The 19,487-nt window shown below is 37.9% G+C and overlaps 1 protein-coding gene across 2 annotated transcripts in view; it reads left to right on the top strand.

Moving 5' to 3' along the window:
* CNTNAP5 (contactin associated protein family member 5) overlaps positions 1–19,487 on the top strand; it is a 956,089-nt gene that overhangs the window by 416,168 nt on the left and 520,434 nt on the right. For both annotated transcript variants that reach the window (XM_060177957.1, XM_060177958.1), the window contains exon 4: positions 5,710–5,857. In XM_060177957.1, the coding sequence (XP_060033940.1) occupies positions 5,710–5,857 (148 nt within the window). The remainder of the gene's footprint in view (positions 1–5,709; positions 5,858–19,487) is intronic.

Here is a 19,487-nt window from a genome sequence, read left to right as displayed (position 1 = left end):
AAATAGTAGTCTAATCTACTAACAAGTCTTGAGTTTAATTTATACATGAAGCTTAGATTTTCAACTTTATATTTTTGGTATCTTTTTTTTTTAATTTAAGAAAGGAGACATTAACAAAATCATAGGATGGGTGGGTACAATTCCACACAATTCCCGCCACCCAATCTCTATATCCCGTCCCCTCCCCACTAGCTTTCCCATTCTCTATCCCTCTGGGAGCATGGACCCAGGGTTGTTGTGGGATGCAGAAGGTGGAAGGTCTGGCTTCTGTAATTGCTTCCCGGCTGAACATGGGTGTTGACAGGTCGATCCATACTCCCAGTCTGCCTCTCTCTTTCCCTAATAGGGTGGGGCTCTGGGGAAGTGGAGCTCCAGTACACATTGGTAGGGTCATCTGTCCAGGGAAGTCTGGTCGGCATCGTGCTGGCAATCCGGAATCTGGTGGCTGAAAAGAGAGTTAAAATACAAAGCTAAACAAATTGTTGAACAGTCATGGACCTAAAGACTGGAATAGTGCAGATGAAGTGTTGGGGGGTATTCCCTGAAGGCTCTTGTGTGATATTTTTAACTCTATATTTTTGTTATCTTATAGAAAGCCTTTTGATGTCATATTTTTTGGACAGTGTTTTTGCATATATTTCCATTTTTTATTTTATTTATCTAATGTCATCCAACTTAGGCTATGTTCTAATTCCACTATAATTTCCTCTTTGAGTTAAGGCTTATTAAGAAACTTGTTTATTAGCTTCCAATATTTGAAAATTTTCCACATAAATTGTTAGCTCCCAATTTAATTCGATTTAATTGTTGTAAAATATGCTATCATTTATTCAGACTTTATTTTGTGTGATATTCTCTCTTACATAATGTCTTCTGTGAACCTATAAATAATATGTAATCCTCAGCTGCCTAGTAGAATAATCTATGAACATGAGTTTAGGCAAATTTAACTGATAGTGTTTTTTCAATCTATATCACTGATTTTTTTTCCCTATCTGTTAAAAATCATTGAAGATATAATATAAATACAAATACAATTGAGATTTAGTCTATTTTTTTTTTATTTTGGAGCATGCCTTGTATTTTGTAATACAGTCTATTTTGTCCTTTGGATATAGGGTACTTCAAGACTTCTATGTCTTCAATTAACTCATAATGCAAGTTACTATCCTTCAGTTACAAGCAGGCAGTGTCTCTATTATTAAAGAACATCATATAGAAAGTGCATAGATGGGTCTTGCTTTTGTTTTATGAACCCTGAAAAATTCTTCCTTTTAATTTTCTTTCCACTGAATATTTATCCAGTCATTTTTTGTCTTTTTTTTTTTTTGAAAATAGCTACCTACTTATTGGATAGAAAAAGAGAAATTGAGAAGATAGATGATGGAGCAGAAAAGAGACAGAGAGACACCCGCAGCCCTGCTTCACCACTCTGCAGCCTTTCTTTCCCTTACAGGTGGGGACGAGGGACTTGAATCCCTGAGTCTGTGTACCATAATTTGGGCACTTAACCAGGTGTGCCACCACCTGGCCCCTCCAATAGTCTTTTAGTTATCAATTAGTATATTTAGCTGGACTATCTGGGATTTTTTTTTTTTTTGGTATTGCTTTTCTCCTGTTACTTATTACTGTTTCTAATTTCTTATTTTATGTTCACTCAAGGTTGTTGTTGCTATTATGTGTTATTTTCAACACATCATCCTCTTTCTTTTATTGGTGGTGGTTCATTTGGCTTAATTTTTTATTTATGTTTCCTTAAGTTACCATGCTTTATTTCAAAGTGATGTCATATGATTTTTTAATATAATGCTAGGGTTATTACTACAATCATGTGATTCTATTTAACCTGAATTCCATTTATGTGATTTAAATATCCTTATGCATTATTCATTTTCCTTTGACTATTTATTTACTTAAATATTTATTTATTTATTGGATAGAGACATAGAGAAATCAAAGGAAGGGGAAGATAGAGGAAGGGGAGGGTAAGGATAGGTAACATAATGATTATGCAGAGACTCTTATGCCTGAGAGGCTACATAGTCCCAGTTTCAGTCCCATGCACCACTGTAAACCAGAGCTGAGCAGTGCTCTGATGAGAGAGAGAGAGAGAGAGAGAGAACTAGAGAGAAAATTACAGCACTGCTTTATCACTTAAGAGCCCACCACTGCCCCCCAGCAGGTGGGGATGGAGTATTGAACCTAGGTCCTTGTACATTGTAACATGTGTGGTCAACAAGGTGTGACCTGGCCCATTTTTATTGATTTTTAATGTCTAGTAAAAAATAAAAAATTCAATATGTATCTACATATTGACCACTCTGAGTACACTTAATTCCTTCCCATGCTTGCAAAATTTGGTATGTCAGCTTGCTAAGTTTGTGAAACTTTTAACAATTCTTAGCAGTGGAGTAGTAGTAGGCTTATCTCAGTTTCTTCAAATAAATATATATTTTTTCTTCAGATATTTTGTTTGTTTTTATTATACTCTGGTTTCACCACTAAATACTGATATTTTCAGACAGAAAGAAATTTAGAAACAGAGATAGAGGGAGAGAGAAGGAAAGCACCAAATCATCTAATCTTCTCCCAGTCCATTGGAGACTGGGCTTCACTTAAGTATTGCACATGACAAAGCAATTGCTTTCTCAGGTAAAGTATTTTGCTGGCCCTTTTCTTCAAATCTGAAGAGATTTTGCTGAATGTGGAATGATAAAATGGCTGATTCTCATTTTTAGCACTTGATAATTCATATAAGAAGTCAACTGTCAATCAAAATGATACTTTATTATTATTGTGTTATCAGAAAAGTTATGAGGCATTTTAGGTATTGTTTTTCTATGCAAAAATGCTTCATGACTTTTCTCATAACCCAATATCTTCAGCAGTTGAAATGACTTTGAGTGTGTTGTATTGATTGATTGGTTTTCTTTTAAAGGTAATATTTTTAAAAGATTTGCTTACAAGTATGTGAGCAAGAAATAGAGAGACAGATATCTGAAAGAGAGATCTATCATATGGTGGGTGGTGCCAGAGATTGAACCTGTGACCTCTGAAAACTAAGGTATTGCAAGTCTCATATGCTACCACTTTACTAGCTTCCCAACTTGAGTGAATAGTAGAATTTATGACTCTAACAGGACTTGGGAATCTGACACTATAAAAATTGTTTCTCTTTACAATCTAAGGCTTCCTTAATTATTATTTAATTGTTATTAATTAGTGTTTATTATTTTTTTCAAAAGATGAACTGATGAACTTTGGAAGAGTTTTCCAGCAGAATTATTCTGTTTCTATTTAACCCAAGATGATTTTAGAATGTTAGTTGTAGGAGCCATGCTTTGTAAGTTGTGAAATATTAAGACTTGAGGACCTTGACTCTTCTTGGCACTGAATCCAGAAGACTGTAGCTGGGAATGTTATAATCCTGTAATTGTAAGACTGAATCTTTGAGATCCCAAGGGCATTACAGCAAGACTCCAAAAGTTCAAGTTACTTGTGCAGTGTTACATAATTATGTCAAGACATTGTTCTCTTTGTTGAGATACCAGTATTTCCTTATCTGAGCACACACTGCTTGAATTAATGGATCCTTTAAAAAAATTCCCAGTTCACAAATTATATATTACCTCAGATTATATGATCAGGATTTCATTATCATTTAATATATATTTATTTTTACAAATTACATTGAATTTAAGAGATGGTATCACCTTCAGTACTGATAACATCTTACTCAAAGTTGGATTAGTTGAGTGGTGTTGTAGACCAACGGAATTTGCATGCCAGGATGTATCATGTATGATTAAGAGGAATCCAGAGTATTAAATGTAAGGCTCACCTGCTTGGTTATAGAAATACGTGAAATTTCTTCACCTCACTAAAAGCAATAAGGATTCAAGAACTGTCCCCAATCACACTCATTTATGTACAGGAATATCAAAGAAGCATGAATACAAGTACATTGGCTAAGTCTAAACTCTAGAAGAAAAAGTCTTTCTTGAGTGGTCAGCAGACTTAAAAGTTGTATACCTATGACAGTTGCTAAGTTGAAAGCAGAAGCTAAGTGAATAAGCAACTGCCAAATAAAGGCTTTGTTGAGTCCTGACGCTGGGTCTCCCAGTGGATGCAATAGTGTAAGGACTCAGGCTCGAGCCCTCAGTTCCCACAATGTGTGGGGGTAGCTTCATAGTGTTGCAGCTATCTCTGTCTGTTCAGCTGTCTCATCCCATTTCCTCTCAACTTCTGACCTTTTTTTTTTTAAATTTGAAGAGATTTGTTATCCAAGTAATTAAATACTTTAAAATATCAAGTCCCCCCCCCCCCATGAAGGGAAGATGGCACAATTTTTGACAAATGTGTAAACGAGAATGTTGAACTTGAACTTTGAGAAATTTCACAATTATCAGCTCATTTTACATGAGTTTTTGTGCCAAGTGTAACTGCAAAGTTGAAAGTGTCATCTTCATAAGCTACTCTGTGATTATAGTGGTTCTATCAGTTGTCTAATGTCATACTTATTGACAGCGGGTGTCTTGATGCTGTAGAAAAGCCAGATTGCTTGACTGATTGTACATTCATGTTGTTAGGTTACAATCATAGTTGACATCTGAATCTTTGGAAATGGATTCTCTTGAATAGATTTTAAAAATTGCTTGGATTTTTCCTTTTTAAATATTTATTTATTTATTTATTCCATTTTGTTGCCTTTGTTGTTTTACTGTTGTAGTTACTGATGTCCTTGTTGTTAGATAGGACAGAGAGAAATGGAGAGAGGAGGGGAAGACAGAGAGCGGGAGAGAAATATAAGACACCTGCAAACCTGCTTCACCTCTTGTGAAGCGACTCCCCTGCAGGTGGGGAGCCGGGAGCTCAAATCTGTATCCTTATATGGGCCCTTGTACTTTGCACCACCTCCGCTTAACCTGGTGCACTACCACCCAACTCCCACTTGGATTTTTCTTTATTTGAGAAACCACTATGACTTAGACACTTTGACTATAGGCAAGTGTAAAAAACAATAAATAAAGGTTCTCCTTTTTTACTGGTTGAGATTGATAGAAAACTAGAAAGCGGTTTTTACTGTGTGTATTTCATTTAGATAAGATGAACTGTGAAGATTCTTAATGAAACGAGCTAGTCAGTGAGCTAGCTGAAACGCTATTTTAGGGCATAGGCATCTTTGGGAGCCCACAGGTGAAGTTTACCTGGAAGGATGCTATGTATTCGTATACACATAACATACTGGAGGATGCAACTGGTGTCCCCCACCTTGTCTTTATCTCCAACAGTGAATGCAGAATGGTGAAGATTGAGACTAAAAAACATGAAAAGATTAGGTATGGCGAAAATGTTGAGAAACTTCTAGAAAGGGATAGTTATGACAGTACCAAAACCATATGAATATTCTTAAGGCCACTGAATTACATACATAGAACACACCTTGCCCAGAATTTTACTACTCCGGGTAATTTTTTTTTAAAATAGAGACAGAGAGACAAAGGGAGAGAGGATAAAGAACAGTGAACCCGTAATGCAGAAGTTTCACCTGTGCTAGATTTTGTATGGAGTTTTCTCTGAAAGACTTTATTGATTAACATAGATGTGTTTCTACTGCTATTCTTTAACTTGCTAGTCCTTTATGTTCTGGTATAAGAAGGGTCTTCCATGGGATCATATACCTCACAGGAACTCTTTCTCTCTCTGCAGAAGTTTGCAGGAAATATGAATGCTGACAGTGTGATGCACCACAAGTTACTGCACTCAGTAAGAGCACGGTTCATTCGATTTGTTCCCCTGGAGTGGAATCCAAGTGGAAAGATTGGCATGAGGATTGAGGCCTACGGATGCTCCTATAGTAAGTAATTACATGGGCAGTTAACATCTGGGTCTGTTTGCAAACAGCCTTATTCATACTATACTTGCTTTTATATATTGAAAATGGCAGTGCAAATTATTTTAGAGTTGATTTTAGATGCTAAAACCATGCATATTTGAAAATGTGACATTCAGGCCTGTGTATATAGCAGAGCCATAGAATATAGGACTTGAATGTGAGAGATCCCAGCTTCTGGCCCTGGGTTCACTAATAGCCAGAGACTAGTGGCAGTCTGCTTTCTATCATAGATGAAAGTAAAGGTGTGTGTGTGTGTGTGTGTGTGTGTGTGTGTGTACATATATATCTTTACATATAAATGTATGCATATTTAAAACATCTATTTTTTTCATAAAATGTGAAATTCAACCAAGAAAAATGAAAATTTTAAGGTTCCTCTGCTAAGGGTTGAAGTAGCTTGAAGGTGATAAGATAATTAGAGCTTAACAAAGGAGTTTGAAATTAAGAGCTCTTGGAGTCTGAGCTACCATTTGTCCTTGTAGTAAAAGTCTAATTTAAGCTGAGATCATTCCCAGAGGCGGGTTGAGATATTATAAGACTCTTCCCTATCTCACAGCCATCAAGGGGGGGGGGGGGAATGCTCTCTCTTCACTTGTTCTATTAGAGGAGGAAGTATGCTTTGGTTCAGGATAAACAGTTGAATGATTCCTAGAATCATGCCAGCCATCCCTTGCTCTATTGTTTGTACTGAATGTAAATGTAGAATTCCATCTTTCATATAGAAAGGATTTTAAACACAGAGAAATCTGCCAGTCATTTTAGAGCAATAACAAAATTATTCATTTAGGAAGGGTCCCCATGCTGTAATCATCCCTTGCAAGTTTTATATGTAAACCTAAGTTTGTGGCATAATAAATTCTCTTTCTGCCTTAGCAGTGATGTCACCTGTTCATGTCAGAAACCAAAATATCTTCCTGAGTGAACACACCTGATAACTGCCACTTCAGTATAAATTAATCAGAAAATTCCATTATGGAGTGACAGGGGTGTCTCTTGTGTTACATATTTATATTCTTTCCATGTTGTGATCAGCTGAATATCTGCATCAGAATGATTTGGAATTGTTATAAAAATGTATTTTCCTTACTGTGAGATTTTGATGTCTGAGGACAAGGACCCAGAAAGCTGAGTGTTAACAAGCTCCCTAGAGAAACTATGGACACAGAGACTCTACTAAAAATAAAGTCTGGCACAGAGGGAATTTATTTCTGAGATGACTGTCTTTATCGTGAACAGACACTTGCACAAATAATGCCTTTTAGAACAGTTGCAGAAAATCATTAGACCAAGGAGAAAAGGTCTTCCACTCTTTCCCTTACATTAAAGAAAGAAACAAAACCTGAATATCTGTAAAGGTGTGTGCTTCTTATTTCAGAACCTCTGGCATATCTAGATTCTCTTGTTACTGCATCTCTTGATGATAGCTGTCACTTCTGGGAGGTTTTTTTGGTTTGTTTGTTTGCTTTATTTTTAAATACAATATTCATCCAGAAACAAAGCATTTGCTTATATTATTACTTCATGTGATAATCTTATTACTCATTTTTTTATTTTAGTGTATTTTTTTGAAGTAGTGTTAGTTTGCAAGACTGTAATTTTTTTTCTACTTCTTTTTGAATAGTGTATGGCTATGTCATACCTACAACAAAGGTGTCAACTCATCTTCCATGTATTCCATTGAGGCCCTTCTGTCCCTTTTTTTTTAGCAATTGTTTTACTCTCTAACACATCCTTATTCTTTTGTGTCCTCAGATCAGTTGCTTCTCCTGTTTCCCAAGCTTATTGTATTGCATGCTTGCACAGAAAGACCCATAGCATTAAAGTCAATAATAGACTTATTTTATTGTATTTATTATTTTTGCCCCTAGGTGTATCCATGGAGTTCAGTGCCTACACAAAGAATCCATTTCTCCCAGTGACTATATTTTACCCTCTCTCTTGATTTATGTATAGAGACATAGATAAATGGGAGCGGGATAGAAAGACCCCTACAGCACTACTCCATACACTTTGCAGGTAGAGTCCAGGGTTTTGAACCCTGATCTTTGTGAATATCATCTTCTTTGCTCTGAGTTTGTCACAACCCAGCTCCTAGGGTGGTGGTGTTTGTTGATGATGATGTTTTTATAATAGTAAAACTCTGACAGATCTGCTTCTGCTTCTGATGTAGCTCTATTCTGCGGAGACTTCTTTACAGGAAATCCCTAAGTCTAGAAAGAGCATACTATTAGGCGACACATTTCTTCAGGAAAGCAGAGCAAGTGTGCAGTCAGCTTCCCCTGGGCACTTTATGCATCTTCCACTCTTATCTGTAAACAGTTCTCACTGGAGTCCATTCCACTGAGAATTTGTTGTTGTTATTGTTGCCATTAGAATTTTGCAGCTTTGGGCTGACATTTATTGTTTATTTATTTATTTATTTATTTATTTATTTATAAAGAGAAGTAGACAGAAACAAAGACATACAGTCAAGTATACTAGAACAATGGACCATCTCACAGTGCAGTAGTAGCCTGGCTTGAACTTAGGTCTCCTACTCCTATGTGGCAAAGCAGGAGTCCACCCAGCTGAGCTACTGAGTAGGCCCACATGAGTCAATATTGTTACATTAAAATTAAGACAAGTCTGGGGAGAATACAGGTCCAAGAAGGATGACAGAGGACCTAGTGGGGGTTGTATTGTTATATGGGAAACTGGGGAATGTTATGCATGTACAAACTATTGTATTTACTGTTGAATGAAAAACATTGATTTTCCAATAAAGAAATAAAAAAAGAAATAAAGAAATAAAATTAAGATAAGTCTCAAGAAGCAGACAAGTAGGACAGGATCATTTGATGGGGTTTTGTCCTCTCTATTTACTTCCTGGTAGTCTAGATAATGTCAATACCTTCTGTCTTCTCTATGCATGTTTAATGCACTTTCATACTTTCCAAGCTAGACTTTAGTCATCCTTACTTAACTTTTAAAGTTCTTATTATATTTTTAATTAAAGTATACTTTCTTTAAAAAATATTTTTAATTTATTTTATTTTAATGACAGAGAAATACTGAGAAAAAGACACAGATAGAAATATAGAGCATTGCGCAGTTCTGATTTGTGGTAGTAACTGAGGATTGAGTGTGGGTCCTCAGAGCCACAGGCATGAAAATATTTTGCAGAACCTTTATGCTATCTCCCTAGCCCTAATGTCCTAGGGGGACTCTCTCTCTTCTTGATATATATATATATATATATATATATATATATATATATATATATATATATATATCTTGTATACTTATTAGAATCTTTGTATGTGTCAGCTTATTAAAATATCTCACATCTTAATTACTGAATAAATGAGATTATCAATATTTCAGTACCAAAATAGAAGGTAGTGGGAAACCCTTCCTCTAAGCCTATTCTGGTAAATTCTATTTTAAAACCTCTAGTAGTAAAAACATAACTTTATTTCCTTGAAGTATGCTTTAGAAAATATTCTTTCTGCTTATGTTCCTTATTCTTCTGTCTATAAGTATTCCACATCACTAAGGCTCTTGCAGCTTTCATGTGTTAAGGTTGTGTTTTAGTTATGTTCAGACTGAAGTTCAGAGAAATAGGTTCCCTTTGTGTGTTCAGATGCGAACAACTGAAGAAACAGGCTGCTCTTGACAAGATGAAACTTCCCAGGATATTTGACTCCTCTAAGTCACTGATGCCTCATCTGTAAACGGCATGGGGTAATGAGTTTGGAGAACATTAATAAATGTCTACGCTATTATGTATACACCAAGAAGAGTGTCTAGTAAATTGTCTGCTTAGTAAGTGGCTGCTAGCACTGATGCAGATATATATAGAAGAGTTAGTCCTACTACCTCACTATCACATCTACTTTTTAGGGAAACTTTAACCATATCTTCCACTAAGCTCCTGTCCTTACTCAGATTGAGAACTGTTTTTACTTTTGTCTTTGCTATGTTTGCCATAATCTCTAGAATCTCAGTTTTCTGTCAATTACAGATTCTCTCTGCCCAAGAATATTATAAAATGTATTCCATCATGGCATTGTACAAAAACCAAAGCATAGGCCTTCTATGGTGTCTATCATTGCTAAATAATTTCATGGAGTAAAGTAAAGCATTTCTTGGTAATTCAAGAAAACTATTTGACTCAAGAAGAAGTTATGCTCTCTTCTTGCTGTATGTCAAATTTATCTTCGCTATGAAAAAATAGGGTTATTTAGTAGTTTAGCTTGCTTCATCAATTGTTCATATAAATTATTACATATTGCCTCCCCATTGTAATTTTTCTCCCTTTTAACCTGTTGTCAGTGGGAATGTTTGAATTTTAAGGTTTTCATGAATGTTTTCATTTATCAGATTACAGATTGATTTGTCTTGGTCCAAACTTGAGTATGCTGATAAATAAAGGATATGCATCCTATTACTTCATTGAGATGATGATGGTAGTGTGGAAGCGCTCGCGCCCCATGAGGAGCTGGCCTGTCTTGCAATGATGTTATTCCTCGAGCTCACTTTTGCTGCAGTTTTTATGTGATGTTCGTGAAATGACAGGGTGCGATCGAGAGTAACGCCAAGATAGGCTGGCTGGGATTCTCGTATCGCCACGCTGCACATTAAGCTCACGCGAGGCCGAGGCATGGTGTAGATGGAAAACAGACGATACCGTTTTTGCAGTGCTAGGGATTAGTCGCCATTTTTTTTAAATTTTTTTATTTAAGAAAGGATTAGTGAACAAAAACATAAGGTAGAAGGGGTACAACTCCACACAATTCCCACCACCCAATCCCCATAATCCCCCCCCTCCCATGGTAGCTTTCCCATTCTCTAGCACTCTGGGAGCATGGACCCAGGGTCCTTGAGGGTTGCAGAAGGTAGAAGGTCTGGCTTCAGTAATTGCTTCCCCGCTGAGCATGGGCATTGACTGGTCGGTCCATACTCCCAGTCTGCCTCTCTCTTTCCCTAGTAAGGTGTGTCTCTGGGGAAGCTGAGCTCCAGGACACATTGGTGGGGTCTTCAATCCAGGGAAGCCTAGCCAGCATCCAGGTGGCATCTGGAACCTGGTGATTGAAAAGAGAGTTAACATATGAGGCCAAACAATTTGTTGAGCAATCATGGATCCCAAGCTTGGAATAGTGGAGAGGAAGTGTTAGGGAGGTGCTGACTGCAAACACTATTGTACTTCTGCTTTCAGGTATATATTTTGCAGTAGTTTATGGATACGTGTGCACATAAGCTCTCTCTCACAGAAACTGGTGTATATCTAGGTTATGGGACTTTGTTAGAAAGTGAACTACCTGAGATGAAATTAGAGTGTACTATAAAAGGAAAGGTCTCACCCGAGTAATGAAGTTGAAGGGTTGTCATTCCACACGTGAAGTCTCTGGATACAGTCTGAGGTGAAGCATATTGAGGTGGCAATCATTGCTTTGGTTAGGTTGTGATCGGCAGATGCAATATTATTTGGTTCAGATTGGGAGATGCATACAGGAAAGTGGGCCCTATCCAAGGGTTCCAGGACTAGGGGAAGTAGGGGCTCTATAGTAAAGATGTGAGGTTCCTGCTGTCTTAGGGTTCAAAAAGACAATCGATAGTTAATATTATCATCACTTTATTTGTTAATTGGGTTAACTTTGAAAAGTCCCTTTGTTATGGTTTGCTGTATAGTACCCAGTATCTTGTATATAGCTGTGCTATTGGATGCTTCTAATCTACTTGGTCTAGGCTTTTGAGAGAGTCCGCATATCAAATACACAGCCTATATATTAAAAAGATTCAGTTTGTCTTTTGAGAAACTTTGAGACATACAATTGATTTCCCCCTCTCATATTAATTAACTACTGATTTATATGTCTACATTTTGCTAGGAGTGTACATAAACACCATTCCCACCACCAAAGGACTGTGACCCATCCCTCCCGCCCACTCCCACCCCCCACTGGCCCAGGAAGCTACATGTCTACCACTGGGTTTTTACTTTGGTGCCCTACTTACAATTTGATCAGGTTCTGCTTTTAGTTTCCCTTTCAGATCTTCTTAGTCAACTTCTGTTGATGAGTGGGATCATCCCATACTCATCTTTATCTTTCTGACTTAGTTCACTTAACATAATTCCTTCTAGCTCTGTCCAAGATGGGTCAGAGAAGGTGGGTTCATTGTTCTTGATAGCTGCATAGTATTCCATTGTGTATATATACCACAGCCTTCTCAGCCACTCATCTGTTGTTGGGCACCTGGGTTGCTTCCAGGTTTTAGCTATTATGAATTGTGCTGCTATGAACATAGGAGTACACACCTCTTTTTGGTTGGGTGTTATGGAGTCCTTGGGGTATAATCCCAGGAGAGGAATTACTGGGTCATATGGAAGGTCCATCTCTAGTCTTCTGAGAGTTTTCCAGACTGCTCTACACAGAGGCTGTACCAATTTACATTCCCACCAGCAATGTAAAAGGGTTACTCTGTCCCCACAGCCTCTCCAGCATTTGTTGCTGCTGTCCTTTTTGATGTATGCCATTCTTACAGGAGTGAGGTGGTATCTTAGTGTTGTCTTAATTTGCATTTCTCTGATGATCAGTGACCTAGAGCAGTTTTTCATATGTTTGTTAGCCTTTTGGATCTCCTCTGTGGTGAATGTTTTGTTCATTTCCTCTGCCCATTTTTGGATGGGGTCATTTGCTTTTTTGCGGCTAAGTTTGCTGAGCTCTTTATATATTTTGGTGATTAGTTTCTTGTCTGATGTCTGGCATGTGAAGATCTTCTCCCATTCTGTGAGGGGTCTCTCTGTTTGTTTAATAGTTTCTTTGGATGTGCAGAAGCTTTTCAATTTGATGTAGTCCCATTGGTTTGTTTCTGCTTTGGTCTTCCTTGCAATTGGGTTTGATTCATCAAAGATGTCCTTGAGGTGTAGGTGGGAAAGTGTTATACCAATGTTTTCCTCTAAGTATTTGATTGGTTCTGGTCTGACATCTACGTCTTTGTTCCATTTGGAGTTGATTTTTGTTTCTGGTGAGATAAAGTGGTTCAATTTCATTCTTCTGCATGTTTCAACCCAGTTTTCCCAGCACCATTTATTGAAGAGAGCCTCCTTTTTCCATTTAATCCTTTGTGCCCCCTTATCAAAGATTAGATGCCCATAGTTGTTGGGATTTACTTCTGGGCTTTCAATTCTGTTCCACTGGTCTGTATGCCTATTTTTGTTCCAGTACCATGCTGTTTTGATGATGATGATGGCTTTATAATATTGTTTAAGGTCTAGGAGTGTGATGCCTCCATTTCTGTTTCTTTTCCTTAAGATGGTTTTGGCAATTCTAGGTGTTTTCAGGTTCCAGATAAATGATTATAGTGTTTGTTCTATTCTCTTAAAGAAGCTTGGTGGAACTTTGATGGGTATTGCATTAAATTTGTATATGGCTCTGGGGAGAATATTCATTTTGATGATATTTATTCTTCCAATCCATGAGCATGGGATATCTTTCCATTTCTTGGTATCAGTTTCTATTTCCTTGAGTAGCGACTCATAGCTTTCAGTATACAAGTCTTTCACTTCTTTGGTCAACTTTATTCCTAGGTATTTGATTGATTTTGCTGAAACAGTAAATGGGAGTGATTTCTGGATGTCTTCTTCTTCAGATTTAGTGTTTGCATAAAGAAATGCCACTGATTTTTGTACATTGATTTTGTAGCCTGATACCTTGCTATATTGCCTAATAACTTCCAGTAATTTTCTACTGGATTCTTTAGGTCTTTCTATGTATACTATAATATCATCTGCAAATAGTGAGAGCTTGACTTCTTCCCTTCCAATCTGTATCCCTTTGATTTCTTTCTCTTGCCTGATTGCTATGGCAAGAACTTCCAATACTATGTTGAAGAGTAACGGTGACAGTGGACAGCCCTGTCTAGTCCCCGATCTAAGGGGGAATGCTTTCAGCTTCTGTCCATTGAGTATGATGTTGGCTGTAGGTTTGCTATATATAGACTCCACTATCTTGAGGAATTTCCCATCTATTCCTATTTTTTGTAGAGTTTTGAGCATGAATGGGTGTTGGATTTTGTCAAAGGCTTTCTCTGCATCTATTGAGATAATCATGTGGTTTTTGGCTTTGCTTTTATTGATGTGGTGAATGACATTGATTGACTTACGGATGTTGAACCAGCCTTGCATTCCTGGGATGAATCCCACTTGGTCATGATGAACAATCTTTTTGATGTGTTGCTGTATCCGGTTGGCCAAGATCTTGTTTAATATTTTGGCATCTATGTTCATCAGCGATATTGGTCTGTAGTTTTCCTTTTTTGTTCTGTCCCTATCAGCTTTTGGTATCAGGGTAATGTTGGCTTCATAAAAGGTGGAAGGGACTATTCCTGTTTCTTCAATCTTATGGAATAGCTTAAGAAGTATGGGTATTAACTGTTTCCTGAAAGTTTTGTAGAATTCGTTTGTGAAGCCATCTGGTCCAGGACTTTTGTTGTTGGGGAGATTCTTAATAACGGTTTCAATTTCTTTGTCTGTGATTGGTGCATTTAGATTTTGTAGTTCTTCTTGGTTCAGTTTTGGAAGTGCGTAGGTTTCTAGTAATTGTTCCATTTCTTCCAGATTTTCTAGCTTGGTGGCATATAGTTCTTTATAGAAGTTTTGCAGGATTCTCTGGATTTCTGTGGTGTCAGTTGTGATATCTCCTGCATCGTTTACAATTCTATTAATTTGAGTCTTCTCTCTTTTTTGTTTGGTGAGTCTGGCTAGGGGTTTGTCAATTTTGTTTAATCTTTCGAAGAACCAACATTTGGCTTCATTGATCTTTTGTATGGTTCTTTTATTTTCGATGTTGTTTATTTCTGATCTAACTTTAGTGATTTCTGTCCTTCTGGTTGCTTTAGGGTTCCTTTGTTCCTCTTCCTCTAAGTCCTTGAGGTGTGCAGTAAGGTCGTTCATTTGGGCTTCTTCTTGGTGTTTAATATGTGATTGTATGGCTATAAGTTTCCCTCTCAGTACTGCTTTAGCTGTGTCCCAAATATTTTGATAGGTTGTGTCTTCATTTTCATTAGTTTCCAGGAACATTTGAATTTCCTGTTTGAGTGAGTCTCTGACCCAGTGGTTCTTAAGGAGCATGTTGTTTAGTTTACAAATTCTATGTCTTTTAATAATTTTCCATTTGTTGTTAAATGTTAGTTTTACTCCACTGTGGTCTGAGAAGATACTTGGGATGATTTCAATGCTCTTGAATTTATTGATGCTGTCTTTGTGGCCTAACATGTGGTCTATCCTTGAGTATGTGTTATGCGGGTTTGAAAAGAAGGTGTATTCCAGTTTTTTGGGGTGGAGGAGTCTGAAAATGTCCAAGAGGTCTAGTCTGTCAATCTCTTCATTCAATTCTCTCGTATCTTTATTGGTTCACTGCTTTGTTGATCTGTCTAAGTGTGAGAGTGGGGTATTGAAGTCTCCCACTATTATTGTATTATTATTGATGTATTTTTGAAATTCAGTAGATGCTTAATGTATTTAGATGGTCCCTCGTTGGGTGCATAGATGTTAATAATTGTTAAGTCTTCTTGGTTGATTGATCCTCTAATCATTATGTAATGTCCTTGCCTATCTTTTATTACTTTATTTAATATAAATATATCGTGTCTGAGATGAGAATGGCTGTTCCTGCCCTTTTTTGTGGACCGTTAGCCTGTATGATAGTTTTCCATCCTTTCACTTTAAGTCTGTGTTTATCTTGTTGTGACAGATGGGATTCTTACAAGCAGCATATGGTTGGGTTATGTTTTCTGATCCATCCCCCCACCCTGTGCCTTTTGATGGGTGAGTTTAAGCCATTTACATTTATTGATATTATGGATTTAATGTATTGTAGTACCATTGTTCTAAAAAACAATTTGTTTACTCTGATATTTTGCAAGTATTATAGTGATGTTCTTGTTTATAAGAGGTCTTTTAGTACCCCTTTCAGTGCCGGCTTGGTGATGGTTGCCTCCTTTAACTGTTGTTTGTCTAAGAAGGTTTTGATCCCTCCATCTAGATTGAATGAAAGTATAGCAGGATATATTATCCTTGGTTGAAACCCTTTTTCATTCAGGGTTCGATAGATATCTTGCCACTCCCTTCTGGCTTTTAGAGTTTGAGTGGAGAAATCTGCAGATAGTCTTATGGGTTTTCCCTTGTATGTGACTTTTTGTTTCTCTCTTGCAGCCTTTAGGATCCTTTCTTTATCCTTACTTCTTCTCATTGTGACTATGATGTGTCTTGGTGTCTTCAGGTCTGGGTTGATTCTGTTTGGTACTCTCTGGGCCTCTTGAACCTTGATATCCTTTCTGTTATTCAGGTCTGGGAAGTTTTCTTGTATTATTTCCTCGAGAATGTTTGCTTCCCTTTCCTCTCTTTCTTCCTCTGGCAGGCCAATTATACGAATGTTACTTCTTTTGAGATCATCCCATATGTCTCTGTTGTTGTTTTCAGTGTCTCTCAATCTCTTTTTAAGCTCTTTCACCTCTTTCTTAGTTTTCTCTAACTCATCCTCTGTCTGACTAATTCTGTTTTCTGCTTCTGTTAGTCTGCTTTCCCTTGCCTCAGCTTCTTTCTTCATTACAGCTATTTCAGCTTTCAGTTCTCTAATTGCCTCAAGATAATCAATATTTTCCTTGGGGGTCTCAACTGTTGTTTCCCTAATACTGCCATTCCTTTCCTCCAATGTTGTTTTCATTTCTGTGATTAATAAGTTTATTATTGCTTGCATACTTTTCTTATCTATGGTTACTTCTGACTGATTTGTGATTTCTTCTGGGCTCTTGTCTTCATTCATTGGAGTAGCAGTTTTATTTGTTTTAATCTACCCATTTTTTTTTTTATGTGTTTCTCTTTTTTTTTATGCTCTGTTGTTCCTCAGTTGTTGTGTCTTGAGTACAAGCAACACTGTACTAAATACCTTTATGACAATTGCACTCACCAACCTCCGGAAATACAGTAGCAACTGAAGTAAGTATTGAAGTAGTTTAATCATTACCAGTTAGCCAAACAATTTCTCCAGATGTGAAAAAATAGTAACCAAATCCCAGTGAAGAAAGAGAAAAGAAAGAGAGGATAGCAAGAATAGACAGTTATGCAAATCTACTATCCAGTGTATATTCTAGGTGTAACAAGAGGGGAAAGGGAACTAGAGCAGAGATACACACATAGAGAGTCCACTCTGAGTCATATTTCTTCCCCAAAGTAATTCACAAATCCAGAAAGGCAGAGAAGAAAGAAGTGTATGACAAGATTAAAAAAAAAAAGAGAGAGAGAGAGAGATCAGAGAGAGAAAAGGGAGAAGATAATAAGAAGAGTTGTATTTAAAGAGCAGTGTAAGGAACTTCCCGAATGCGTATCAGTGAGTTAAAAAACAAAATACCCTGTTTGGTGGTATGGGGTATCCTGCTAATAGCTGGTCCCAGGGAGTGCTTATGGGGGGGAGGGGCAGCGGGAAGGATGTATGCTTGAAAATTAAAATGAAGAAAAAAGAATTTTTTCCCCCCTATTCTAATTCTTAACCCAAATTAAGTTATAATCGCCTCCTTGGTGTCTAAGGACACCTTATTGGCTGGCCTGCTAAAGGCAGAAAATCCTATTGTCTCAGGGGAGTGCTTGCGGAGCTCAGAGGCTAGCAGTTTCCAGGAAACCCCCCTCCTCCAGACTTTTTTAAAGGATTTCTCGAAAATGGAAACTAGCTCCAAGTCCTTTGATCCAATGAGAGCTATACTCAAGAAGTCTTTGGATCCGCCCTCAGGGTCGCGGTGGACTCTGGAGACTCCCAAGAGAAAGCCCCCAAGCTAAAGTGCTCTCTTCCAGGTCCTCTGCCCGCCGTGCTCTGCAACCGGCAGAGGAGCCACCTTCACAGGCAGAGGACAATGCCCGGCGCACTCGCCTTGCCTGGCGCCACCTGGGAAGTCTGGAGACCCGCTAGTCCCTGTCACCTTTACTCTAATCCTTAACCCAAATTAAATTATAATCACCTCTTTGGTGTCACCCCTTACTGACTGGCCTGCTAAAGGCAGAAAATCCTACCGTTGCCGACGATGCGATCAGAGCACTCGCTGTTAGCAGCTTCTCAGTCCGCCATCTTCCCCGTCTTTTCTAGTCGCCATTTTTTACAGTAATCAGATATCAGAGCCATGTCTTTCGACAGTGTTTCCTCGAGGATGTCAAACTTGGATGACTGAGTTGCACGGCAGATGTCATTGGCGTAGATGAACTTCCTTGAAGAAGTTTCTGGAAGGTCACGGATGTAAATATTAAATAGCGTAGGAGCCAGAACAGAACCCTGGGGGAGGCCATTTGAGACAAGTCTCCATCTGCTAGACTTGTCACCCAGATGCACCCGGAATCTTCTGTTTTGGAGAAGAAACGATATAGTGTTGGCCACCCATGGAGGCAGGCATCTTGAGATCTTGACTAGGAGACCATGGTGCCAGACCGTGTCATAGGCTGCTGTGAGATCAACAAAGACAGCACCCGTCTTTAAATTCTTCTGGAATCGATTTTCTTTTTTTTTTTTTAATATTTATTTAAGAAAGGATTAATGAACAAAAACATAAGGTAGGAGGGTTACAACTCCACACAATTCCCACCACCCAATCTCCATAACCCACCCCCTCCCATGATAGCTTTCCCATTCTCTAGCCCTCTGGGATCATGGACCCAGGGTCGTTGAGGGTTGCAGAAGGTAGAAGGTCTGGCTTCTGTAATCTATTTTCAATGTAAGTTGAGAGGGCCAGGACTTGTTCGCAGGTAGATCTTCCTGGGCAGAAACCAGCTTGGGCTGGTGATAGGAATTTCTCTGTAAGAGGAGAAATACTTGACAGAAGCAGCCTCTCAAGGAGTTTGTAAGACACGGAGAGGAGAGAGATTGGTCTATAGGTGGTGGCCAGTGTTGAGACCAGGGAAACCTGCCCTTGTCTCGAAAGGAGAGTGGGGGTCAACCCTCTTGGACCTCATGGAAACAATGGTCTAGACTTTCTGAGACAGTGGACCCCACTCTCCAACACTGCAGGTGTCTCACTTTCTATTTCCCTCTCTATCTCCCCCTACCCTCTATTCCTGGCTGTCTTTATTCAATAAAGATAATAATTAAAATATATTGAAGAAACAATGAATGGGGAAAAAAACTGCTAAAAGCTTTTAGAATTTACACAGTTCTCTACTACAAGGAAACATTATTTGTTACATGTGTGTTTGTGGATATACATGAACAGTATGTATATATTTTCAAGATAATGCTGTAATATGCACAGGCATTTTCAATTCTTCTTGAATGTTAAACAGCTCATTAAAATTCAATATGCATAATCATCTGTAAGTTGGCACTTGCAAGGTTCTTGTCAACATTGATATGAGCATATTTGATTGCAGTTCAGTTCTATACAGTGCTTGCCAAGTTGTTACAATAGAAGTCTACTCATAGATAGGTAGAAATAAGTAAAGAGGTCCTTATTATTATTAGGTTTATGTCACTCAAAAGCAGACTGTTGACGTTTCCTTACATGATAGGCAATGTTCCTTTTGAGTGCTTGATTTCTGTCTCCCATCCATATTTATGCAGGATCAACATTAGCA

The sequence above is a fragment of the Erinaceus europaeus genome, chromosome 18 (genome assembly GCF_950295315.1).
Source record: "Erinaceus europaeus chromosome 18, mEriEur2.1, whole genome shotgun sequence".
Classification (NCBI taxonomy): Eukaryota; Metazoa; Chordata; class Mammalia; order Eulipotyphla; family Erinaceidae; genus Erinaceus; species Erinaceus europaeus.
This window is presented reverse-complemented; position numbering and strand designations above follow the sequence as displayed.